Below are 27986 nucleotides of genomic sequence, written 5' to 3' on the forward strand. Positions count from 1 at the left end.
CCATTAGGATGAATGTAAGAAACACAAGGCCAAAATCATACCAAGTCCTCCATATACAGACTCTTTACAAGACTATCCATCAGGTTTACGCAGACATGCTGTTGTCCCCAATGGTTACACCCACACGGTGAGATTTTAAAAAGATTCATGTTGATTTAGAGATTTTCCAGCCGTTGCAGAATTGCAAGAGTTGAGAAATGAATCCTGCTGTAACTTTGAGGAACACAAATATGTAAAAAAAAAATTGCAACCAAAATTGTTCCCAAAACAGTGATTAGTAATAGTGGCCTACCTGAGTCCTGACTGGACTTGGACTCAGAGAGACTGACGGCAGAGGCATCTCGTGACTGGTCAATCATCCCGATGTTCACCTTGTGCTTGTAGGGGTCCAGAGCTCCGAGAAGACCCAGTACACGGATAGCCTGTTGGATCCAAACATACAAACACAGTTAGCAATCTTCCACTGAATATTAGCCCTCCACTGGAAAATCTGTCTAAGTTAGATAGTAAATGCTGTAAACATATGCCTTGTAAATCTTTACAATCATTCCCCGAAAGAACCAAGCAGGTCTGCCTTATTACATTATCCAAATTTTCTTCAAAACTTGCCATTTTCAGCGTGTAGCTTGCTAGCTCAAAGTTTGTTGTCGTTCCTCGTAGCAAAGGGATTTTGAAAACGGCAACACAAAGAGGGCCGACACCCTGCATGTGAGCCACGCGCCGGATGTCAGGCTTTATCCAGGAAATGTACTTTCATTGATCCAAAGTGGATGTTATGACTTTTTAATACTTTTCCATGATTTTTTGGCAAATTTCCATGACTATTTATTCCTGAAAATGTCAGTCGACATTATACAATAAGAATAAAAATCTGTGTTAAAGTTTACCCTCAGAGGTTTAACAATAAAATGAATGACAATTTATGTGGTTCATAGTGGGATTTGTAATATCGCGCCCCGAAGAGAACGTTGAGGTTAAGACGACGTGAAAATACATTTATTAATCACATATTATTATGCTGTGTTAAAAAACAATTCCATGACTTTTCCAAAACTTTCTGGGTCTTTTTTTGTTTCCAAAACCTTTCCAGGCCTGGAATTTGCATTTTTCAAATTCCATAACTTTTCCAGGTTTTTTCAAAACGTATGAACCTTGTAGTAAGTGCTGTGAATCCAAGCTGACCACAGTTGCTGTCCTCTGTGAAGCAGTGGGTAGGCTGAGAGTTTTTAAATACTCAAAAGATAAATTTTCAGTGGGGTATTCCTTAATTATAACAAAATGACAACATATAAAAAAGTAAAAAGTAAGCTAACACTCAACATAAATACTTGCTGTTTGAAGTTTGTTCCTTCAAGGAGGGCAGAGGCTATAGCACAGAGTACAATATGTATTCGATCTAGACTAGCAACTGCCATTGGATTTCAGATTTATCAAAAAGTGGATCCAAGGTACGAGAGTTGCTAGAGCTTAAGTCCGAGTACCACACACCAGACACAGTCTGACGCCAATGTAAAAGGCGAGGGTAGAAACTTTGACAATTATCACTTACATCACAGCTCAAGAAATAGGACAAGTTCCTTATAACTATGGAAAATGTGCATAGGCTCCTACTGTATGTATTTGTGTGATTATAATTCACCAGTCAAAGTCAATACATCTAAACAGACCTTAATGTGTTTAGTATATGGTGACAGGTAGGGTTTCTGGCCACATAATGAGTCACAGAAGGACAGAGTTGGGTTCACATTGCTACTAAGAAAACGGTGGGGAAAAGAAGGGTGCATACCTCTCTCCTTATGCCCTGGTTTTGTTCCGTCTTGAGGAAGTTGAGCAGCACCTCCAGAAGGGAGGGGTACTTGCGGTAGGGCTCCACCACATAACCTGTACTAGCCACCTGCTGGCCCAGTGTCCACAGTGCCACCTGGTGGAGAGTCAGAAGCAGATTCTCTTTGAACAATGCCACTGACAGAGAAGCATAAAGCATGTTTGGGATGTACTTTTGTTTGCATTGTTACTTCACCATCCTTGTAACAAAATGTCTACTTAGCAAACAATGCAACAGTTACTATATTTTGATTTTGTTGTATTCTTATTGTTCATATTATTCTGTATTAACAGGGGTGAATAAAAATGCCAATCATTATTCCCATTTGTCTCATCAATTCAATCTTCTTTTCAGTTCCTAATCGATAAATCATAGGTTAATACTTTTAAATGATTCCTCCCTGCATTAGCTCCGAGTCCTGGCACACAATGCTGTTTAAACAGTAAATACCAAAAGCACAATGCTTTAAAAATGCTTTCTGAGTGACTTAAAAAGGTTTCCAGAAATTACATCCAGTTTTGTTTACTCCAGTAGACGTGTATTATACTGTGTCCAAGGAATAAATATTTTTCAGAACTTGGAGTAGTGCTGAGGAGAAATAAGAGAAGAAAATTAGGAACAGATGAAGCAGACACAAATGTTCTTGGCGTACCTGTCGTTTGGCCAATGAGGAGGAGTCCTGCAGCATGTCCATGATGATTGGAAAAAGCTCGTCCATCCACTTCCTCATCTCCAAGCCACTCACCTGGCAGGGCAGGCACAGAAGAACCAATCAAAACTGATGAAATCTCAATTTATGTCCAATTTTCTGCCAGTAAGATCTTTTAAAATCTAAAAAAAGGACTGAATAATTACTTTTTACATCAAAATGGCTAGTGATCCAAGTGAACAATTTCAATCTGAATCAAACCATGTGTAATTTTGATGTTATAAAAAGCATTTGTTCAATTATTCTTATGGCAAGCTTTAACACAGACAGCTCTAATATGGGACGGATTCGTTAGGGTAGGGGTAGTCTGGATCGACAAAATACATTGCCAGGATAAGCCTGACAAGGCTTTGCCCCTCCCATGCTGCTATCTGTGTGTCAAAATCCCTTCGCTACTGGAAACAATGAGAACAACCTCTGAGGTAGCAAGCTAACATTACACGCTGAAAATTGCAAGTTTCGACGAAACCTTTAATCGTTCAATAAGGCAGGTCTGTTTGGTTCTTTTGGTGAACGATTGTAAAGTTTACAAAGAATATGTTTACGGCATTTACCAGCTAATTGGGATGTTTCGGGGCCGATTGGTGGGGATTGCTATGAACAACGCACAAACGGCGACACACTGGTAAGAGCATATTAGGTTCAACCATGTATCCAGCTAATTTAAATAACTCATGTTACTGTATTGTGTGAACAGTTAACTTCATTTAATTTAATATTTTATGTGGCGTTTTCTTGTGTGGGCTGCCAATGGTTCACCAAAACAAGTGTCTTTCCTGGGATTATTTTGCAGCGGCACTGTCGCTGCGTCCAGAAATTAGCGCCACAAAAGACGACTGTGATTGGTCTAAAGAAATGCAAACAACCCAGAACATATCCTCTTATCCTAGAATGTATCTGTGGTGTAGCCAGACCTTACTCAACAGCGCTGTGGAGATAGGTCTGGCAATGTGAGACTAGATTAGGGAGGGTGCTTTGCTACATTCATTAGTGTCTTTTTTGATACTACCACTACAAATTTAGATTTTAAATTCTACACATAGTGGCTTTAAGCTTGTATGCATTTTTTTAACAAATGAAGCATGCAAGTTGACATTGCATTTAGTGGTTCTCGTCTGTATTCCCTACATTTTCTTGTGTCTTCCAGCTGGTTCCTGATCAGCGGGGCTTCTGCCTCTTCCTGCACTGAGTCAACTGTGAAAACTTGGTCTACCTGAGCACCTCCTGCACTCTGTCAGAACTGCTGCAGAGTCTGCCTGCCTTTAACTGTGCTTTCCTGACTCCTCTGTGGGAGCAAGGCACACATACATGGGTGGGGCTCCACTCTGAACTTTACAGCTCAGAAAAGGACATGCTCAGATTGCTTTCATTAAAACAGTTTAAGTGAGAGACTTTAAAAACTGCAATACTATGCACAGGGCAACCAATTGTGCTTAGATTGATTGGGTTTCAGCAGCAGCAGCAGCTAGAAAATTAACAAACACAGGCTAATACTGTCTTCCTAAAGCTTCAAGTAATTGAAACAATCAACCTTACCTGGGCCAACTCGCCGATGGTCGCCAGGACACTAATGACCACTCCAGGGTTGGGGTCTGGGTCTTTCAGCTTGAGGATTAGAGCCTACAAAAGTAAAGAGTAACGGGGATAACTTAACCCACTGAAACCCAGTGCTCCCCATTTTAATATTCAGGAAAAAAAAGTGAGCTTCAGGAAATTAGATGGTAATGGACATAAAAAGACCTCCACATATTTTGCATTGGACTCCTATAACATTGTCTTTTTTATTTCACATTCTTCTTCCTTGTCAAAAACTGGCACCTACATGACCCACACAGACAGTTCGTAGCAGCTAACAGAGCTTCGAGCTGGTAGCCTCAAGCAGAGATGAGGGGTTTATCCAACTTTTTTCACATATGCAGTAGAACTCCCCAGGACTTGTAAACAGACTTTGATGTGTGAAATCTGTGGAGATCTCTTTTTACTTATTTAGAGAAAGCCTACAGAGTACAGATGCTCCTCTCAAGTAACAGCCTGGTTTACATTCATACACTCATACACCTTCGCAATGGAGAACTTGCAGACTTGTACCTTGAGGATGGGCTCCATATATGGCCGTATGAGGCGGGGGGCGTTGGAGACTAGATGGCCAAGCATACGAGCACTCTGCTCTTTGTTCCTGCCGACACCACTGTGCTCCAACTCTGTTAAGATCTGCAACAATAATTAAAACAGTGTCAAGTATAGCGTCTTTTCTATCTGGAATACATCTTAAAGGTTAATGCATAGTGTACATAGTAGTGTTATGGGAGCAACGTCCTGAAAAAGAAAACTTCACTAGGTCTTATAGAGGAATACTTTGGATGTTTAGGCTGTGCATAACACCACAGCCTCTGCCGCCATCTGGTGTCCAATTGAAACAACAGACAACAAGTGATCTTTTCAAGTAGAACAAACATATATAGATGTGTGTGATGGTAAAAATCTAAATATTGTATGTTTATTTAACATCCTTTCCTTTTATCTAACATCGTCTCCATTGACAGGAATAACCTTTATTCGTTTATTTTTGATTTAAAAAAAACGTAATGTTACGAATGGGCAGAATGTTATGATGATTTCAACTCAAAAATGCTCTATTTTAAATGTGATTAAAAGCCCCTATGTGGATAGTGAGTAGCATATTTCAAATTATTCAGATGGCATAAGTTTTTAGGAAAGAAGGTTTTTTTTCCTCCATGCCCATGTTGGTACATCGCCATGCCCGCAAAAAAATCTGCCTGGATAGACTGTAACCCCGAACAGAACTTTAATAATGAAAATTTGTCACTTGTACTACAGCTGTTAAACATCTGGCGTTGACCTTTTTGGGCATGTCAGTGTACCAAATCGGGTAAAGGACAAAAATGCCAAAAAGCACCAATAAGGAGGAGAGGGAGTATGTTTCAATGTGTTCAGTTGAACCATATAGAACCTTCAACACAATAAACCATTAAACCACGTGTCAAACTCAAGGCCCGCGGGCCAAATCCGGCCCCTCGCAGATTTTGATCCGGCCCGCATATCAATTTTGGTTTATAATACATTTTGGCCTACCTAGTTTTTGTCGCTTTTTCTTCGTTTTTGGGCGCTTTCTTCTATGATGGCTAAGAACATTTTTGCTGACTTTTTTTTAGGACTTTATGTCGACCAAACTGTGAGTGAGAAGACTATGTGAGACATGCAATAATACAGTCAAAGATATTTAACTTTTTGGATTAAATAAAAGCATGTCAATAAACCCTACATGTCTGGCCCTTGATGTGATTCTCATTTTCCAGTGTGGCCCTTAGTGAAATTGAGTTTGACACCCCTGCATTAAACCAATCGTACTGTGAGATCTGTAGTGCCTACCTGAATGAGCATCTTGCGTAGGAAGGGCATGACAAAGGCAGGGTTCATGCTGCTGAGGCGTCCGATTGTGCAGATGGCTAGCTCTCTGATCTCAAACACCTCATCATTTAGTGCAACAAACAGCGCCTGCAAGTTCTCAGCCTGGGCAAGGTGAGCATCAAAGCGCTCATCAAGAGATGCCAGTACACAATATCGAATGTCTGGATCTGCAGGACAACAGGAACAAGAAAAAGTATTTTGACCCTTTTATCACTCTTATTACCTTTATCGTCAAGTGCCACCAATTTCAAAATGAAACTATGCTCAATAAATCCACACGGTACTACTACCCCTTTCCTCCACTTTTTTTACCCTTTCATGTGTTACCTGGGTCAGTGATGCCAACAACTAACAGCTTGCTGAGCACATCTGCAACAACCTGCACAGCCGTCTGGCTAACAACATGGCCGCTGATCAGGTGGATGGAGGGGGTAAGGAGGCGTGAGCAGGTCCGAGCTGCCTCCATCCGGATTTCCTTGTGTTCACTGTTCAGGAAGTGATCAGCACAGTGGCGCACAAACTGGGTGAGGGAGTGTCCTGGTGAAAGAACAAAGAGTTAGAATAATCCCTACCCTGGGAGATTTAGAATTACAGCTAGAGTGCTGTAGTTTAGGGCAAATTAGGGCAGTAATACAGAATGCATGTAGAAGGCTTCGATTTCAATTGGTTTGGGATTTCAAAACTAAACTCTGGAGAAGGCTGGTGGTGTGCTGCAGTGCGAGTTGGTTAACAACTTGTATTCAAAGGACGAGCCAAAAATATTTAATTACTCATAACACGGTCCAGTAGTGCAGTGTGACCATGCTTTATGATTTCTCTCGGGCTGTAATGCCTACATTTAAAAATCATAATTTTCCTCCACTGACAGAACCAAGTGCGGTTTTCCCCTCCCTGTGTTTTTTAAGAAATAAATATAAAACTTGAATATGATGGTCCTGCTTTAACCCTTGCATTGACTTCGGGAAACACTGACCCGTTTTCAATTTTTGTTTTATATCAGAAAATATGGGACGTAGAATAAGCGCTGAAAATGTGTAGAAAAAACATGTAACAATTTAAAACGTTTGAAAAAGCAAAAACAAGCTGTGAAAAAAAGGCGTCAAAAACGTCGAAAAGGTTTTCAAGGTTGACGTGAAGACAACACAAGGGTTAAAGCTGTGTCTTTTGCAAGGTTCTTGCCTTCAAACTCAAAGCTTCCCAGCGTGCGTAAGGCCAGTGTGATGCTGCCTACGTCACTGGCCTCTGGGATGTTTGTGAGGCTTGGCGAGGACAGCTGGTGAGCCAAGCCTTTGGGCATGCCTGGGTGACGCAGCGGCTTGTGCATCAACACCAGGGAAAGCATCTTCAGCAGGCCGTCCTGGATGTCCTTCTTCAACTGGGGGATTTGACGGCTCAGGTCGTACAGCACTGCTGTCAGCGCAGGACTACATGAAAAGGTCAAAAAGGACAAGATCTAACATGAAAAGACCCAAGAACTATGTTGTGTTTATGAACAAACTCTCTATTTAAACCCTGCTACTTGTATAAACCCAGCCCAAAAATCCACTCCAGGCAATGGTAAAACCTTGTTAGTTGAATTTTTCAGCATAGTGGTAAAACCATTCTGTCCTACCTCAGGCCCACAGCCAGCATAGGCTCCAGCAGCTCCTTGATGTCTGGCTGGATGCTGGGACCCATGGCCCTGGAGAGCATGCTGATACAGGTAAACACTGTGGCATCCACCTGCATGGTCTTCTGTCTCCTGCACACATGGAAGACGGGAAAATGAAAAAACATGCTCTCGTGGTAGGTCTCTTTTTCTTTTCATAGACAGTATCCCAAAATTATTTAAACTTTAAAAAATGTATGCATTTAATAAACTAGCACTTGGAGATTGAGGAGGGTCTCATCCAATATTGCACAACACAAAAACAAAACTAGAATGATTCTTAAAACATGTAAAGCAACAATGAAATTAAAGCCTAGTGAGAAAAGTGAACAAAAATGTGTAGCAAGACAGTAACTATTAAAATACAACAAAATAATAAAAGACAAATCAAACATTAACATCTGAATGTGAAGAAATACTATGTACAGTATACAGAGACTAACTGTAGAGCCAATATCATGCATTTAAATACTAACTTGTGTGCAAAGTCCTTGGGTGGCAGGGCAGCCTTTATGATTTCAAGGATCTTTGTGAGGTAAGGCTGGATTTCTGCCCTGACGGCCACTACCAGCAGCCCCAGAGCCTGGAAAGCTGATGTCCTCTCCTTCTCCTTCTTCAGACTGGCCAGCAGGTAGCCCATAGTGTCTGAGAGGTACTGGTCTGCACAGTGGATGAAAGAAGTGCAAATAGTTAAACACAGAGGTAGGGCTTTGTATAGGCTGCAACACATGACTGTTGACACTGACTGGGAGAAACTACAAGCAATGTATTACTGCAAAGCCCATTGAAATCAGGACAGAGGAGTCTAAAAAGTATTGGTCATGACCTCGTTACATTTCTTGTCCATAAACACCAAAAAGCCCTGTTGATATAGTGCTGGGAAAAATACATGGCTGCATGTTACTGTATTAAAGACGGATTCATCTGGATTCAAACATTAACTTGTTCTACCTGTAAAGTTATTTGGCTGGAAGGCAGCAAGGCGTGGAAGGAGGTTGAGGATGGTCATCTGGATCAGAGGGTTTTTACTGGTCTTGTATTTCAGCACCCACCGACACACCTGGACAAAGCACATAATAAACGCCTGTGTCAACTATGATTTCTCTGGTGCTCAAAACAGCACTGGCCTTGTGTTGTTGACCTTATACACATACTTGTTGAATCTCTTCATGAGCCTGCTACAATGTTGTTGGAGCTAAGTATCATTATTTCTAACACTAAGTTTGAACTTTTGATGGAAAGATGACTTTCAGCTTACTAGTCCTATGAAGTGGTTTGTACTTGGCCATCTTCACGGACTACTGGTCAGATGAAAGCCCTGGACAAATATAGAGCTGAAAAAACAAATTGAACTGACAAATGAAATAGTCTTTCTTGTTTTCAATTTGTTCTCAAAGATACTTCTTCTCACATATCATATTTCTAAGTTAACTAAGACTTAGCAGCTCATACTCGTAACCAAAGCAGCATGCTGATTCCAAGACTAAGGGCCCTGACACACCAACCAGACGGGCCGACCGTCGGCAGAAAAGCCAGTCGGACTGATCAGTCGGGTCCCGAGGTCCAAAAAATGCCAGAACACACTGAGGCGACGCCGACTTGAGCGTACACTCTGCGCGTGCGCAAAACGTAATACGTGTCCATAGCAGCAGGCGGCGCTGCTCTGTATTGTTTCCATTAACAGTCTGATTATTTACCAGAAAATGAAGACCGGCAGCTGATTGGACGAACGCATCACGTGGTTCTTTTTTCTCCGGAAATTCACAGCCAGACTCTCATGGCGGCTTGTTCAGAATACGATCTCATATTGTACTAAAATAGTTCACCGAAACGTGTTTCTGAAAACATTTTAAGCGAGAAATAGGCCGTGCAGTTTCTGAATCTGTCTTCATTTCAGATTGACAAAGTTTAAAAGATTTTCGTCAGATTTTGAGAGGTTCATCTGCTCGCCATTTCCGGGTGAGTCCCGACTGCCCTGTCCCCGACTGAACATGTTGGGTCGGCCCAAATGAAGGCCGACGGCTCCTCGGACGGCCGACGGCACGGGACACACTGAACAGACTCGAGTCACTGACCTCGCCAGATGGTCCGACGGCCGATTATCGGGCTGGTGCGTCTTCTCTCTTAAGTGAAGGCCACAGCGTGAGCCACTGTCGAAACAATCATTCTAACAGTCACAGACTAAGATATTGATAAACAACCATATCATCCCAAACTGTTATTAGGAGTGGACAAAGTAAACTTTATAAAATGATGTATGCCAAGATAACAACACCATACGCTATGGTCTAAAATACAGCACAGATTGAAAGGAATTCCCTCAAGGCGTTAGTGACATATCGCCTTTACGAGAAAGGGACGGACGGACAACCCAAAAAACAGGCATACAAACTATTTATTAACATAATAATTGTCAGATCAAGCAATTACCCAAACAACTGTTGCATTCTGGGAAAAACCAGACCTCTGCTGTAAAATCTACCTGATCGAATCGTTCCTCCATCAGCTCACGGCAGTATCGACTCTCCACTAGCAAGCTCTTGGTAGGTGCCGGCGTGGCTCCGAAGCTGAGGTAGCCCTGAGGCGTGCTGTAGCCCAGCAGGCCCAGGAGGGCGTTTGACTGCTGTGGCTGCACCGACTGGAAGCTAGTAAAGGGTGTGATGTGTCGGGGCTTGGCTCCAAATCCCATCATCTCCTTGCAGTACTTATCATGGACCAGCTGCTGCTGCGTGATCTCCTCCATCTCCTCACGCATGCGCTGTCATAGACACAAGACAGTGAGAGGAATGTCTTGCTTGTGGACGCGAGAATGTTTCCACAGTAAATGGAGCCCTTACCTCTCCCTCCATGCTGCTGATACGAACCAGCTCATTTAGGATCAGAAGAGCACCGTGGACCCTGTCGTCACGATTCATCCCTTTCTCTTTGGCCAAAGTCTCATCGAAGCCTTTCTCTGCCTCCTCAAAGGTTTGCTGTTACAGTAAAGACAAACACTCATGTTGCCTATTACAAGGACATACGTTTTACCCTGGTAAACACATGTAAGGGAGATACTTCTTTAGGACGATAGAGTGGAATGTCTTACTTTGTACCACTGTGGTTTCTGCATTTCCTTGGTCTCCCTCTGTGTGGTGAGGATGAGAGAGGCTCGCAGTGCAGATACTGCCCCTTCTCGGATGGCCTGCTTGGGGTCCCACACTGCGTAAAAGATGTTGTCAAAGAAGGGCTGCACTTGCTGAAAGAAAAAGGTGGGTGCGCTCACAGCCAGCTCCCTCAACACCAACACCTAGGAAAGACAACAAATCATTTTATGGCTGGTTATAAATTGACTTTCTTGGGTTTTATTTCTTTCCAGTGTAAATATATGTCAATATTGTGATTTCAGAAATCACTCAGCAGTTATTGTATTATTCCCGAGCTCTAAAGTTCAACACTTAAAAATTGTGTGAATTGTCATCGTGTGACCTTCAACGTCAACAACTAACAACTTCTTTAAAGCAAGCTTGGCAACCATAATCTCTTCTCTCCATGCTGATCTTATAGAGGTTAATAGCATTACTCATGCCAAATATTTTGGTGGCCCTAAACATTTTCATAACTTCTGCTGATGTCTGCACAGAGTCAGCATGAATGGCTGTCCATAAAAACATCAGCAAACATTTTTTATTTAAGGAGGGCCAGTTCCTGACACTCATATTTGAAAATTTCCCAAGTTAGAAAATCCATCACAAAAAGCCTACATTTGATTTGATCATTTTAGAATCACTTCCCTGTGCAGGGTTTTAATAACAGACTCCTCATTGCATCAGAGAATAGTTGCAGATAAGATAAACAAGGCCAGAGTGCATGTGTGTTACAGACTAACTAATTACTCACATCTACTGTTTAACAAGTGACAAGCTCAAACACATCCACATCTTCTTGTTCGGTGTAAAGGAGTTTTTAAGCTGTGACAGTAATTGGGGGTTCCGTGCCTTGCTCAAGGGCACCTTGGCAGTGCCCAGGAAGTGAACTGGCACCTCTCCAGCTACCAGTTCACACTCTGTCCTTGAACCAGCGACCATCCGGTTCCCAAGCCAAGCCCCTATGGACTGAGCTACTGCCGCCCTCCAACCTATTTAAGCTAGGTTTAAAACGGTTATGTTTGTATTTTGACAAACACAAAAACTAAGTTGATACTGAAGAACAGTCTTTCTGCAAAAAATTATGTTTTTAAAAATTAGGTAAGGGGGTATTTATCCTTTACTAGCAAAATTCAACACTGTCTCCTGAACAGCAATGAGTGAGTTCTCCATCCAGGGAAAGGTAGACCAGCCACAAATGTGCCTCGTACTGCTCTACAAAGTAAAACGAAAAAGGCGACGGTGCAATGGGACAACCTTGAGTCAAACGCTCCTACGCCCTCATCTTCACCACACATAAACACCACCAAAAAGTGGTGGTATTTCAACAACAAACAACACAGTCCCTGCTGTCTGCTAGTCACTTACTGCAGCATGGCGTCTGCCTTCGTTTCTGTCTGCTCCCAGCCACTCCAGGGCCCTCTTCACCTCAAACTCCACATATTCAGCAGTAAAGGTGTCCCCAGCCATAGACAAGTGCCCCATGGCTTTAGAGGCCATCTCCATCACCACGGGGTCGCTGGAGGGGAGCAGGTTGCGCAGGTAATTGGCAAAGCGGCTGATCCTGGTGGCATTGCCTCCCTCGACTCCAATCAGACTCACTGGAACAAATGATTGAGTCACAGTAATATACTGTTTCACACATACTGTGTGCATACTATTATACACATTTTCATGTGACATATATCAAGAGCAGTAATTCCACCAGACCTTATGTGAATCATACTTAATTAAGTAAATTTGGAATGTCAATGTTTACGGCTTACCAATGGCGAGAATCCCTCCTTTCTTCTCATTCACATCAGAGCTGGATACCAGCTCAAATATGTGGTGGTTTAACTCATCATAGAATGTAGTGGCTTCATCTTGGCTTAACTGTGGAAGGCACAAAACCAGTACCACAAAAGAAACGTCAATAGGAAAAGTAAAATTGGTGACAGCAACTTGAACCTACGATGACAAGGTAAAAAAACTAGGTGTCCATATCCACTATTGAAAGTGTAAAAAGCTCTTGTGGGCAACAACACTCATTCAGTATACAGTATATTGTGATTATATCATCATGGCAGGTTTCTATTACATCCATGTGTATTTTGCTGTTACCTCTCTGAGCTCTGTAGTCACATAGTGCTGCAGATCTTTGGCAGATTTTGCTCTGGTGTCTTCATTTCGACTCTTCAGCCCACTGATAAACTGTTGCAGCACAGTGGCTGTGCCTGACATGATTACCATTTGGATGGCCTAATCTGCAAAGAGACAAATAACAAATAAAACATGCCTTCACTGAAATGTTCTTCGTTATCAAAAGAATTGCAACAAAGAAAAGGATGACAAGTATAAAGACCATACTTGGAAAGAAAGTATATTTGTCCTGGGTTGTTTACACAGGTCAATGTTGTTGTTAGCTGACGTTACAGCTAGCTATAGAGTGCTAGCTAGTTTACGATAGCTTGTGTAACAAATTGTCAACCTTGCTAATTAGCAACACACCGAGCAGAGACATTACACTAAACTAGAAAGATAAATCATCTAGCGTTACGCCACTAGTACAAAACTGACACGTCCAAGTAGTATAAATCAGGTACAGGCTAATTCTGAGCATCATGAGCATCATGCTGGTTTTGTTAAGCTAATGTTAGCTATTGCTGTAGCAAAGCATTAGCTAGTAAGATAGTAAAGTCGGTTTGTAACACTTACCTGTTTCTATTAATATGTCGGCCGCTTAATTGCTATTCGGCTCTTGCAGAATATCGCTCATTTTACGGCTATCTGGCTAGCACAGATACATGTTAGCTAGCTAGCTATGCTATCGCTCTGTTGAGTTGGACCGTCTCCAGCAGGGTACATACAGCGAACTTCACAAGCGTTGTATTGCGTTGAGTGGCCTGCGCAGAGCTGAACGCATCTAGCTCAGATAAATTGGGTACATTGATACACTTTACTTGAACATTTGTAGGATTTGTAATGACACCACTTAATTGAAAGCCTGAACGTGTCATAGTTAATAGACCTTTTTCAAGGCATTCAGACTCATATTATAAAAAGCACAGGTGTTATTCATGTTATTAATATTAATAGCTGCACTCCATTTGGGTGTTCTCACTCTGACATGGCTTTCTGAGACACTGCAAAGGAGCCATTATTTGTGTTATGTGCTGTTATGTGCATTTCCGTGCATTTCCTGCTATAATATGTAAAAAAAAAATCTGCTGTGAATTGGATTACCAAGAATCAGGGTACCAGAACTCCAAGAGCCCTAGAAGCAGGCCCGCATTAGGAATTATGGACAGGGCCAACATTTTCCAAGGCACTGCTTGGAGTTGCAGTGTGGCAGCCCCATCACTGTGACATCTCTCCACAACTATTGCTTGTGCATGCTTGTCAAGCAATTCTATTGTTTACATTCTTGTCTTTTCATAGTCATAGTTAATATTTAATAATAAGCTATTGCACTGTTCAATCCCTGCACTACCACCATTGCACACACTCTACCATAGCACCTTATCATGGTCATTGCATCACATGGTCAGTCCATACCAGACCTTTGTAATCACTTCACAAATTGTTAACTCTTTAAATTTCTGTGAGTGATATTTATGTATGTGAGATATATGTGTGTATGTGTGTTTGTTGTGTTATGGTTGTCTAAGCTACTGGATGCCTAAAATTTGCCTTGAGATGAATAAAGTGTCTATCTATCTATCTATCTATCTATCTGTGTGTGTGTGTGTGTGTGTGTGTGTGTGTGTGTGTGTGTGTGTGTGTGTGTGTGTGTGTGTGTGTGTGTGTGTGTAATAAAAGTAAAAACAGAGTTAAAACATTTATTTTCCCCAAGAGGAATTAATAAAGTCAATCTCTTCCTTGAATCTGAACAATTTAAGACTGTAATTTTAATTGTATCTTTATATGTGCATATATACATAAACTACCACACAGAACACCTGAGAGAGTAGGAGGAATAGGGGATTAACTGAGGCCCAGCATCTTATATTTAACCCAAGGCCAACTAGCAGGTTCATTTTGTCCTGCTAATGTGTCTTTACCTATAAGTAAATACTTATTATTTAACTATGTTTTCTATAAATAATTGTACCTATATAGTAAAAATAGTTAAATGATTTTCAGCCTCAAGGGGGAGACATTGTCAAGGTATTCAACCAGCTTTTATTACTGAGAGGGACATATCTGACTGCAGGTAGCTCTATGTCTGAATGGTGACATTTAACACACTGCAACACACCAATTAGACCCATACCCTCATGTTTTTCAGTTGTAGGAAATTAGCACCTAAATGTCAAATGCATTTTCATCCTCATCAAAATGAACCATAATTACCATGATCTTTTACATTCCTAACATCATTAGTTTGAGGTCATGGTATGATAGATGTTTCCTCTTGTAAGCAAACATTTCACCAACTCATTTAGCTATACCAGTGGTTCCCAGCATGAAGAACATGAGTGGTCCTTTAGGGAGCTCCAAGAGGTCCCATGCAAAGGGGGGGAGTGGTTTAATTTCAGGATAGATCAAATGTAAGCTATAATGAAGACTGATTTAATAAAAGGTTTTCTTAAAGAGTCAATTGAATGTGAGTCAAGCTGGAGATATTCTTACTGGGACCTTGTCAAAAACATAAACACAGAGCACCATTTACTGAAAGTCTAATGCAGGGGTCACCAACACGGTGCCCGCGGGCACCAGGTAGCCCCCAAGGACCACATGAGTAGCCCTCAGGCCTGTTCTAAAAATGAAAATTGAATATTGATATTATCTGTTTCCACCTTGTTAAGTCATTGTTGATAATTATTGATAATGAGAAATCATTAACGTGATCAGTGTCTTCACATAGATGAGTATCATTAATCATTAATAATCATATATATCTAAAGGCAAACTGAGCAAATTTGTTATTTCAGAAGAGCGTATCAAACTGGTAGCCCTTCGTATGACTCAGTACCCATGAAGTAGCTCTCAGTTTCTAAAAGGTTGGTGACCCCTGGTCTAATGAGCCCTTTATTTAGAGAACTAAAATTGTAGCTGAACTAAACTTTCTCTTTACACGCTTCCATAGAAGCGTGTAAAGAAGACCACCATTTAAGATGAAGGTTAATACCACGCACAAACATCTGGTTTAAAGTAGTCTTGAAATAACCTATATTCAAACTCTATTCAATTAATAAATGGCGGACTTGAATCACTCTGACACATACACAGTATAACTGACTTCTGGCAATGAAAGTGTTTATTAAATGATAAAACTCTTAAAGGACAAATCTGGCGCAAAATGAATCTAGGGGTTAATAACACGTGTACAGAGTCGACCGAGTCTACAGACACTTTATTAAAAATATAGTTTATAAAGACAGTACCGTTCACGTGCTTGAGCTATGTTACTGGTTACTGGTTACACAGCGTTCGTCGATCGACTGGTCGTGACTGTTTTCCAAGATGGTGCCCGCATGTATACGTGAACGGTACTGTCTTTATAAACTATATTTTTAATAAAGTGTCTGTACACTTACAAAGCTCTCAATGCTTCGGTTTAGATGTAGGGACCCTCATTATGCTACCGTGGAAGTGTGGTGCTATTTTGAGCCTTGTTAGTGGTATAGAAATAGCAATTTCTTTTTACTTTACCTGTGCCCTGACGACTAGCGTTATAAGCTAATTAGCGGTTTGTGCTAAAACTGGTCACATTCGATTAGCATGAAAACATGTCCTAGAGAACGGTCGACTTGGTACACGTGTTATTAAGGTTATGTTATTAGGTTCATTGTGCGCCGGATTCGTCCTTTAAGATTTTCTTCTGTTGACCCCTGTATCTAGTAAAAAAATAACATATTCGTAAATCTTTCTCCTAGGACTTCAGATTAATGGGTCTTCTTTTGCTTTTAAATGTATAGATCAATTAAATGGAGCACTTGAGGCAGTTCAGCATAAAGTTAATGTACTTTGTACACTGTTGAATGCACTTATTGTAAGTTGCTTTGGATAAAAGTGTTGTTATTGCAGATTTAGTTGGTGTGTGATTTGGTAATTAACATGCAAAGTTACATAATGTTAATTAAACTCCAATCAGGTTGAGACAGTAACAGCCTGCAGCAGTGTGTGTTTCTGTGTGTGCATCACATGTGCAAATGTGTGTGTTAATATGTGCATGTGTGATGTGGTTTTGCAGAGGGAGGAGAAGCTTAAATAGAGCCTGGCAGCCATGCATGGAGAAGATGAGAAGGTGAGGGGGTGGGAAGTGAAATGTAACAATGCTAGGAAAGGCTGCAGATTCCCACGTTTGCACCCAAAGGCCCCTCTCTCAGGACTGACCGAGCCAGACATATTTCACGGATGAGACATCAACTCATTCAATAGGCAACACTCACCTTTCTTTCAGACATGCACTTTCACTGGAAAGTTTGTGTGTGTAGTGTGTGAGTGAGAGAAACAAGAAAGAGAGGGGGAGGGTGTTTTTTTGGGAGATGAAACACACATGCAGTCACTTGACTTCAGCACACACATAAACCACTCGAGTACCACAAATGCATGCGCTCTCACAGCCACAAAGAGCTCTTGTCCTAACAGGCAGTCGGCCTCCTCTGTTAAGTGACAGACAGGATGTTGGGAGCACTTTCATCAGTCCGAGGCTTTGATTCTTCTGCCGTCGCTCCTGTTTATTTTCTGCTATGCCTCCTCACTCAGCCGTGCTTTTGAAATATTTCCCTTATGATGTGATAGAGTCTGCCATCCTAGCTAGATTGAAGGAGGAGAGAGTGGGGAGGTTGAAAAGGTAAGCTTACTCCTGCACTTACTCCTCCACCCACCTTATTCATCAACCATCCATCCATCCATCCGTTAATCCTTCCCACCTTCTTCCTTCCCTCCCTCTGTCACACACATTATGATTTACCCTCCACCACCCCATGTTCTTTTCCTTTCCCCATTTCATTCTTCCACAGGTTCCCGATGATTGTTCTGAAGCAGAAAGAGGAATTTGGTATGAGTCACAGATTCCTGGGCAAGGATTCATAAGCTAACATCTGCTTCTAGATGATGGGGGCGGCTCTCATCCCCTACTTGGCCACAACCCAGCGCTGTATCCTGGCCTAATCTACCTACCTGCACAAGCCTATGGATATGTTCAGTATGGCACTTCCAATAAAAACTACTTTGGAAGCAAAAGTTGGTGATGGTTGTCCTACCATTTTTGGGTTGGATACCATTTAGGTGTCCGTTGAAGAATTCCTCAAAGCTACGATATTTCCCACCAAACTACAGATGTGTTAATAAACCTGTGGCAAAGTAATTTTAGCCACCATGGCTGGCAGTTACATCTAAATTAAATCTGATATTAACACTAATACAAGCTATTCAGCTAATCAATACAGGAGCCACACACTATGTGTTTGCATTTGCTTCTACTAAGTTAATGTAACATAGTAAAAATAGCTAATTTAGACTTATACTGTGTGGTGTGAGTAAGGTTAACAATGGAGGTAACAATCTTAAAGCAATGCATGAAGGCTCCCAAGTCAGGATAGCAGGAGGTTTCCCATTCATTCTGCAGACATTGCATGAATGCGGCATGCATGGTCAGATGAAAATGTGCAAAGTGGCTGAGCGACAACAGATTTATGGGTTTTCAATTAGCTAATGCAAGTGGACAGCCATTTTGGGTCGAACCAAGTCTGCAGAAGAAGAAGCCATAATGATGCTGCACTTTCTTGTCACAGTGCTTAGTTTGTCTTCTGGCACAGTACTCAGCTCCCTGACTTAGGAAGGGCAGCTACAAACACACACACACACACACACACACACACACACACACACACACACGCACGCACGCACACACAAACACATGCACGCACTCACGCACGCTCGCTCACACACACACACACACACACACACACACACACACCTATTGATTGTGTTTCCTTCCTTTGGTGAGACGTTTGGATCAAACACTAATCAATGAATCGCAGTGCAGGGAAACCTAATGCCAGCTTATGGAAATTAGTTTTCTCTCTGACACCGAGTTCCTGAACATCAAAACGTCTTTAATCAGGGAGCACTGACGCCTCTGATTTGAAATGGCGTTGGTGTTTCCATGGAGATACTACTTATGATTTCTACAACAGGCCACTGTTTTAGGTAATCCCATTGTTATGGTGAGATCCAATATGTCAAACAGAGAGGAGATGACATTAATGGTGAATTGGAGTAGTCAATTTCACATCAAAATATATCTCATTACACATCTAATAACTGTATAGCCAACATTTACAGAATACAAAATCAGCTCAACAGTGGCGACTAAATCACTTGGAGTCAGACAGGTTTTGATCTTGCCATTCATCTGCAGTGGCGTGGTTGTGGGCGTTCGCAGTGGACAAATTCCCTAATGGACTCTGGCGAGCGCTTGCCAAAGAGCAGGCTGGGAAAGAATTAATGGTATCCATTAGACAAAATAGTCGTCGTTCAATTGTGGCCACTCTGCATCAACGAGCAGGAGCTGGGCAGGAGCAGAAGGATGGAGAGGTCTCGTAACCAACTAATAGTAATGGAAGCTGGCTCGCTATCATTCTCTGCTACCCTGCCGTCAATATGGCCAGTAAACAATTCACAGCTGGTTTCAAACATAATGGTTTACAGGAAACTCATACTGACACATTGCATTTGACATTAACATTTTGTAACCCCAATTTTGTGGATTTATTTTAGTTTAGAAAATTCCATATTACCTTGATTCTACTTTCATCTTATTATGTTTATGTGTGGCAACATTAAACACTCTCTAGGAGGCAATACAGTCACCATGTGTGGCATGAATGGACTTTATCTGGGTCCTTATCTATAATGAATCAGACAGTCGACATGGTGTTCCTCACTGACACTGCTTTATCTTTATCTCTACTCAAAATTATCTTTGGCAATCCATTCAAATAAGGCAGATACTGATGGTGCTGGAGAACCTCAAGGACCATAAGGCTGGTATTTTTATATTGGAAATGAACACAGAGAGACGTTTCATATTTGGGTATGAGAGACGTAGAGAAAAAGGGGGTCCTGCGTGAGTCCTCATCCAGTGCAGCTAGACGTGTACCAGTTTGTCACACTGTTGACACTGACAAAAAAATTTCAGCTCTGCTCAAACTGCAGACTTTCAAAAAAGCTGGAGAGAGAAAAAAAGAAGGGGGAGAGGCTCCACAGGGCATTGAACCATCTGACATTCCAGTTAAATGCACAGGGATAAAACCAGGTGTGAAACCAACTATCCTGTTTAGACTTGACGCCGCAAAGCAGAGGGCCATCTGGCAAAATGTCTAAACACAGTCTGTTTGCTGCAGCTCTTCTACCTCTACTGTTTGTCTCGGGAAAGTGGTGCTGCAATTGGAGGAATATAATTTAGCACAGGAAAACACCTAATTTTCCCATAAACTTTCCATCTAGTCTGTAAGCACACAGCACGAAGATGACTATAGTTGCATATGGAAATAAAATGCTCTAAAGTTTCTGTACTATAGACTCTTCTTTTCCACAAGATATATGTCTATAATACTAGCTTTGCACTAGTTGCATCAATGCCTAACATATAAACAGCAGAACTAAACACATCTGCAATGAATGAGTCCAGCAAACAATGTGCAATTCCTAAAACAATCCAATGCTGTGAATGACAAACCGTACCTTGTTTGCAAAACCAATCAACTTTGAATGAACATTCTACCAGATGGTCTAATAACTCAAAAACTGATTTGAAATGTGCAGAAACACAAAATTGAAAAAGCTATTTTCTTATGCAAATGCAGTGAGCTGCTATAGGCATTTCGTATATGGCGGTTCAAAAAGGACCTGATGAAATTCCTACAGTTTCTCAGACACATAAGCAAATGTTAATGTCTGCCCTTATGGCAAGAGTAATAAAGACAGAAGTAAAACCATCTGGCAACCAATACAGACTCTAAAGCTATTCAGATTGTACTCTCGCTGCTCTGTTAAAACTGAGGAAAGCTTCAAGCCAATCCTGTATAGCATATTTACGTTTTCCTTTTTCCTTTTTTGACCATTCATGTAAAACTTTATGTCATGGTGTTGAGAAGAAATTCTGATCATTGATGTTCAACCAAGGTCTTGGTCTATAGTCCATACACATGCCTGGTAAGCCATTTATTGCATGTTTAAGCAGGACATCACTCTGGAGCTCCACCTTCATTCACAGGCTTTCCTGTCATCCAATGGTCATCTTGACTTAGGGATATTTATACTGTACCGTACCTATTTTATCTCGCTGTTTAAGTATATTTGCAAATGTCATACTGTAGTCATTATAGTTGATACCAAGGTGTGGTGAAGCACTGGTTGTGAAGCCAGGTCAGGTAACCTGTGTTGACCCATTTAAACCAGTAGCAAAGTTTTTCTCCCGTCGTTGCTTTAATATGAAAAGGGTGATAGATTGAAGGAAACCAGGTCCAGTGTTGGCTTCAGATTATTTTATCAGCTCACTGGAGGGGTCCTGGAGCCTCCAGGGGTCCTTTAGAGGGTTAATGTGAACACAATGTATTTAATTGATTTATTCTTGACACATAATGCATACACAAATGAGGCAGTGCTATTTATGCGTTTGACAATGTAAATCCATGTGGTTTTGTAATAATAATAATGATTTAATTTGTTAGTTTACTAATTTAGATATAATACACATACAAATGTGTGTCTGCATGGAGTAGGGAAGATGTTAGGCTATGTTCAGATCAAAATCCAGACACTGAAAAGCTCAACCTTTTAAAACAATTAAGTAAAAAGACAAGGTGAAGTGAAAGTGAAACTTCCAAAAAACATAGGCGCGTTGCCAAGGCACCTTAACATTTCGACTGTGTTTGTCTTTGGCACAAAGTGGTTTGGAAACAACCTGGTCAAGGCTGCAATTATGTTCACTGATGCGTTTAATGTCTTGTATCACTGATATTACTCACATGGAAATCTGTGTATGGATTTATGCATGCATACATATATACAAACAATAAACATAGCCATAATGACTTGCATTTCAAAATGCAGATGAGTTTTGTCGCACAGGGACAGTAGAGAGAGGGCAGGCTGTACTGTAGGAAACTGGACACCATGTCTGTGGTCTGAGGCGGATAGATGCCAGGCAGGCGAGGCTCGCTCCTCTGTTCTCATGCTTATACCTGATAAAGGGGCCTGTCCTCTGGAAAAACAAAAGGGCTACAGCAGCCTCGTTTGATAACGCTGGAATGTCTCAGTGTATGTGTGTACAGTAGTGTATCTGTGTGTTGCATGTTGGGCAATACTAAGTGGGAGTGTGCCTGCATATTATCTATAAGAGCTAGGTAAAACACACCATTGTAAATGAACAGACACTATCAGGACAAAGGATGTTGAAACAGTGGATAAAATTGAATGCCAAGACATAATAAGAATAACTTTAGCAGGAGTGGTGCATTATTTATGTAGCACGCACTGTAAGGTATCACGTACATAACTTGAACACAAGCCCAAAGATTGGATACGTTTTCAATACTGCACTGCACAGTGATTCTCTGACTGGCCGTGATGCAGTGATATCCAGGGGTGCAACCATGCAGCTGCTTCTTGGTGAAATAGAGCTCCGGGCTTTGCATGCAATTTGGCTGCTAATGTTGCATCTCGGGTTACACCTCTTTCTTTCCAATGACACTTGTCTGAAAACACAGTCAACTCTTTCCAGCTGCGATGGGTTCCTCTATGTAAGCCACCAACATAAGTATAACTTAGTAGAATAGATTATAATAAAAGACTCCATCTGGTTCCATCATTGTCATAACTGTGAAAAGTACAGATTGACCGCTGTGGGGTTTTTGAGGCCAAGATCAGTATGACACTGCTGAGAGCTAGTATTTTAAACAAAATGTGACCCTTCTCTTGCCAAATATTGTTTAAAATAGACCAACTAGCTTTGCAGAAACTGTAAAAAGGTGTTGTTACAAGATGGCACAGTCATCAAGTGGTTCTTTACCAACTAAGATTGTTGAAGCAGATGCAATTACAGGAGATAAAGAGAAAATGGGGAGCAAAGACATGAACCTACATTTTCTTAGAGGGGACTGACTTTCTGACATGGAGGTGTACTGGAAAAGAGTATGTATTCTTTTTCTTGGACTTCTCTTGTCACATACAGTATGTCTTTTTAAAAGGGGCCTTTGAATTTTTTTTCTTTCATTCAAATACTTGTTAAAGCTTGTTAACTCTCTGGGGCTTTTCTGTTGAAATATTTGTGGGATGCAGAGGGCTGTCAGGAGATAACCGGACTAGGGAGGACGTGATCGTTCCTGTGCTCTGGCGAGTTTCACATTATTAGATGTTACAATAATCGTGTTTTTTATCCACAGAGAAAGACAACTGATAATCTACAGTGGTGCTTGATGTCGGTCCCAAGGACGTTTTACAGAAAATTATATAAGGCTAAAAATGCCATCTGCCTCTGACAAATTTTTGCACTCTGCATTTGACTCTGCATATATATTTTTAATATTTATATTATTTATATATAATATATATATAACATTGTATATGTTTTAATGGTTCATACACATATTTACCAAAGGAATAAAACATGTTGGAAGAAAAGTAAAGCAAACCTGTGGGTTTGTCACTACAAGCCTAGCAGTTACGTTTCATGGTACACAGTCATTTAATCCAATGTACGAAATGTAAAAAAGAAATTAGCTCTTAAGCTAATTAGTAAAAGGCTTTAAAAAAAATATGAGGGAAATAATAGCTCTTACTATAATACTTTCACTTTACAAGAACATCCATTTTATCGTTGTGTTGTGTGAAAATTTCACTGAATGTTTGTACCCCAAAACACCCTCATTACTGTTTTCTTAAAGGGGCGCTATGCAGTTTTGGCCATTTCTTCGCTGTTTTCTCGCTTTTTGCTCGCAGGTTTCTCTATAGAGCTCCCCCTACAGCTTTGAAATAGATATTTGGCATCTCCTATGTTTACTTGTGTCTGACTCCTCGCTCGGTCAGTCTGCCGTTTCCTCTTTTTCTGTTCCTCCGACAATGCTTTCCTAGCTTTCTGCTTCTTTTTTGCTGGCTCAGCCATGGCGATAGTGTGAAAAACTCCATCGCTACCGTGTTCTTATAGCTAGCTGGTTCCTGTATGTGTGCAGTGCCGTGAAGCAATTCGTTACATCGCGAGACCTGATATCACGCGATACTTCCTGACGCTGAGGCCGTCAGCTCGCCGGCCGAAAGTTGCATGGGTGTTTTTTTCGCTCACAGGCGCTAGGGGGGAGCAAGACGACCACCATTCAACCCGAAAAAAGTCATATAACCATTCCAATGACTCCAAAGCTGTTCAGTTATGGTAAATCAAGCTAAAAAAAAACTGTATAGTTCCCCTTTAAACCACAAACAAAGAAAGAGCTGGGCTTGTCAAAAAAGCATCAATACCAACATACGTATATATATATATATATATATATATATATATATATATATATATATATATATATATATATATATATATATATATATATATATATATATATTAAGAATGATTTATAATATCATGCAGTGGAAATATTTTGGTGTTTGGATGTACTCTTGTTCAAACTAGTCATTACTGCTATAACATTAAGCTCATTTAGATCTGGAAGCCAATGAAAATGCTATTTAAAACCACAAAGTCAGTCTGCCATTTACTTTCAGTGGAGCCGCTCCAGGTCGTACAACCAAATTATTGTCACAGATTATGTCATTTGTTCATTTGAGAGCTTATTTGTGTTTGAATAATATTGATTTCACTGTACCTGCCAGATAAATAGTGTGTGATGACTGTGTTCTCTTGTAATAATTTAAGCAACACATTTAATTCTCACCTCATCTGAATGAAAACTGCACTGACAAACATAGTTTTTCATTTAAAAGACAGTTTTCTATTTGGGTTAACTCAGCTGTCAAAACTGAGGCCTACTTGAACAAATTTCTGCAAATAGCCTATCCTCTCTAGCAACTGTGCATAACCAAGCCTGTCATTTCCCCAGGAATAGAAGGGTAGTTAAAATTACAGCTTTTGAAGAGTGGAAATTTACGCACTGTCTGTTTTTAAATATGAGCTCTAACAAAATAGCCATATGGTAACATTTACTGATTTAAACATGGGAAGTTTTACAATATAAGGGGAATCTTTAATAATATATGACATATTGTGAGTTTAGCATCCGCCTATTCGGCTGTAGAGTTCAGTCTACATGGATTTTTCAGGCACTGTCCAAGACCCTAAAAATGAGAAAAACACATCTGATAAAGGTTTAAGCTAAAGCCTACGTTTTCAAATGGTATGACATTGGATAATGCAAATTTAGGCCTTCGGAATTTTTTAGATGACAAATTCAAGTTTAAATGTTAGAGTATGCAATGTTGATTGAAAGCTACATTCATGGATTATTTGGCAACTTGAAGTCAGTGAAACAAGCTGTAAACTTAACATAACATATTACTGCCTTATAAGGTTATCATGGCAGCAAACAGTTCCCTATGTATTTTGTATTTACACATCCATCAGACACACAGTAACATTCATTTGAAGTCATGTGCCTGGTATAATATTTACTTGACTTTTAACTCTGTTTTGGTCTCCACCAACTCCTTAGAAAACAGCTGCCTCTTTAGCTGTTAAGTGCTCCACTGAGTTCACCAGCTAGTTGCAAACTGTCATTGCTCTGAAAACAGCTGCCTGCTTTTGCTTGGAAAGAGGTAGATGAGAACTGTGAGACTGAACAAAACAGTAAAGTTGCATGCTGTAAAACCAAAACAATCAGCTGAAAGATGCTAAAACGCTACAGCTGAGGGGAACGGCAGAGTTGGGTCATAATTCCCTGTGGGGTTTGTCACTATGAGCAACAGCTTTGACATTATACTCAATAGATCCATTCGTAAATGTAAAAATATTGTGCAGCTTTAAGAAACGAAAACAAAACTTTATTCTTAATTTGTGACATTCAATTGACAGCACAATGTAGTGAAATTCAACTACTGCATTTAACCCATTAGGAGCAGTGGACAGCTATACATACAACATCCGGGGAGCAACTTGTGGTTCAGTGTCTTGCTCAGTGACACTTTGACATGTGGCCGGAGGAGCCTGGGATCGAGCCGCCAATCTTGTGGTTAAGGGGCGACCACTTTAAGGCTCTGACACACCAACCTGATGGCTGACCGTCGGCAGAAAAGGCAGTCGGACTGATCATTTGGCTCCTGTCGGTCCAAAAAGTGCCTTGGAACACAATGAAGCGACGCCAACTTGAGCGTACGTTCTGCGCGTGCGCAAGACATAATACATCTCCATAACAGCAGGCAGCCCTAATCTGTATTGTCGCCCAACAAATTAAAACCGGAAATGACGAACGCGTCACGTGGGTCTGGCTTCTCCCGAATTTCAAAGCCAGACCATAATGGCGGCTCGTTCAGAATACAATCTCGTATTTTACGAAAATAGTTCACCGAAACGTGTTTCTGAAAACATTTTAAGCGAGAAATATGCCATACAGTTGCTGAATCTGTCAGTTTTTTTGATCGACAAAGGTCAGTTTGAAAGATTTTCATCAGCCAATTTGACATGTTGAATCGGAAGGCGGTCAGTCGGACTCAATTAACAATCTGATTGGTGGAGCGCTAACCCGGAAATGACGAGCGGGATGAGCGTGACTAACGCCTCTCAAAATCTGACGAAAATCTTTTAAACTGACCTTTGTCGATCTGAAATGAAGACCAATTCAGCAACTGCATGGCCTATTTCTCGCTTAAAATGTTTTCAGAAACATGTTTCGGTGAACTTTCTTCGTAAAATATGAGATTGTATTCTGAACAAGCCGCCATTATGCTCAGTTGTAAAATCCGACGCGTTTGTCCAATCAGCTGCCGGTTTTCAATTTTTGGGCGACAATAAAGATTAGCCCTGCCTGCTGTTATGGAGACGTATTATGTCTCGCACACGCGCAGAACGTATGCTCAAGTCGGCGTTGCTTCGATGTGTTCCGAGGCACTTTTTTGACCAACTCGGGGAGGCAGTCAGTCCGACTGCCTTTTCTGCCAAAGGTCGGCCGTCGGGTTGGTGTGTCAGAGCCTTAACTCATGTCAGTGATAAAGTACTCCTAAAGGCCCTGACACACCAAGCTGACCGTCGGCCCAACTAGGACCGACTAGTTTGTGCGGTGTGTCCCGCACTGTCGCCAAGTGTCGGCCTTTTTTTCTGCGGTCTTCGGCCGTCGGAAAACGAGAGTGAGGAAAACAAACGACTGTGAGAGCCACACACAAGGCTTCTTTCATTTTTCATCTCATCTGAGCAATACACTAAGAGAGCTGTCAAAACTGGTCAAAAATTACGTTGGAATGTTTCTTCTACAAAACACACAGGTTTGAACGATTAGAATAACTATTTTTGCACATTATGTCCATAAGATGGCAAACGTACAACAAGATATACATATGCTCACATAGATGAGATAAATGATGGCATATACATCCACGACGTCATTATCCATCAGTGCAACTTTGTAGACCCCGATGACCCCACAGTCCACCGTTCTCTTACTACATCCATGCGGCCAACGCGAGGCCACGTCACAGTCGGCCTTCGTCGCCACTAGTCCCCGGCTTGGTGTGTTAGGGCCTTAAAACCTTTAACATTCTGAGTTCTGCTGCTTCCTCCTGCCTGGCAAGTCTGAGGGAAGTCAGTGGCATCATACATCTAACTTTGAACTTAACTATAAGCTCAGTCTTGTTTTGTTTCATGATGTGATGTTTCAAATATCTAACAGTGCTGTTATGAAATAGATCATTTTGGCTAGAGGTAGGCTCCTGCATAGCTATGACTAGCCTACATACCCTGCACACTGTTGATGACCCATCTAATGGATATCAAATTTACAATCAACACTGCAATGGATCTGCATAGAGGCTATATGCGATTCCCACCTGCTTCTGCTTTGTGCATCTGCAAGATCTGTGGGTTGCAGCTGATGAGATCCGGATGTAAAGACACTGTCTGTCCGACTGGGGGCGACGTTGGACAGCCACTTTCTGCATGCATCCCACCGCGCAGCCCCCCGACCACCACCCACCTCACCCTCACTTCACTTGTGGGGATCAGCAATTCAGATCGCATGCAAATCCAGGAGCGTCACTGTGTGCGTGTGTGTGTGTGTGTGTGTGTGTGAGAGAGAGGAAAAGAGAGAGGGAGAGAGAAGTGCAGTT

The 27986-nt window shown here is 41.2% G+C and overlaps 1 protein-coding gene across 2 annotated transcripts in view; it reads right to left on the minus strand.

The window, feature by feature from the left end:
• mtor (mechanistic target of rapamycin kinase) overlaps nucleotides 1-13627 on the minus strand; it is a 95730-nt gene extending 82103 nt beyond the window's left edge. For both annotated transcript variants that reach the window (XM_031286197.2, XM_031286196.2), the window contains exons 1-18: nucleotides 13431-13627; nucleotides 12837-12979; nucleotides 12500-12608; nucleotides 12102-12334; nucleotides 10697-10897; nucleotides 10449-10583; nucleotides 10094-10369; nucleotides 8563-8671; nucleotides 8088-8271; nucleotides 7576-7704; nucleotides 7143-7387; nucleotides 6291-6500; nucleotides 5925-6130; nucleotides 4623-4745; nucleotides 4071-4154; nucleotides 2478-2570; nucleotides 1787-1921; nucleotides 293-422 (exon numbers count right to left, since the gene is read on the minus strand). In XM_031286197.2, coding sequence (XP_031142057.1) covers nucleotides 293-422; nucleotides 1787-1921; nucleotides 2478-2570; nucleotides 4071-4154; nucleotides 4623-4745; nucleotides 5925-6130; nucleotides 6291-6500; nucleotides 7143-7387; nucleotides 7576-7704; nucleotides 8088-8271; nucleotides 8563-8671; nucleotides 10094-10369; nucleotides 10449-10583; nucleotides 10697-10897; nucleotides 12102-12334; nucleotides 12500-12608; nucleotides 12837-12965 — 2731 coding nt within the window. In that variant the 5' untranslated portion in view covers nucleotides 12966-12979; nucleotides 13431-13627. The remainder of the gene's footprint in view (nucleotides 1-292; nucleotides 423-1786; nucleotides 1922-2477; nucleotides 2571-4070; nucleotides 4155-4622; nucleotides 4746-5924; nucleotides 6131-6290; nucleotides 6501-7142; nucleotides 7388-7575; nucleotides 7705-8087; nucleotides 8272-8562; nucleotides 8672-10093; nucleotides 10370-10448; nucleotides 10584-10696; nucleotides 10898-12101; nucleotides 12335-12499; nucleotides 12609-12836; nucleotides 12980-13430) is intronic.
• Between the last annotated feature and the right edge of the window lie 14359 nt (nucleotides 13628-27986).

The sequence above is a fragment of the Sander lucioperca genome, chromosome 12 (genome assembly GCF_008315115.2).
Source record: "Sander lucioperca isolate FBNREF2018 chromosome 12, SLUC_FBN_1.2, whole genome shotgun sequence".
NCBI classification, from domain to species: domain Eukaryota; kingdom Metazoa; phylum Chordata; class Actinopteri; order Perciformes; family Percidae; genus Sander; species Sander lucioperca.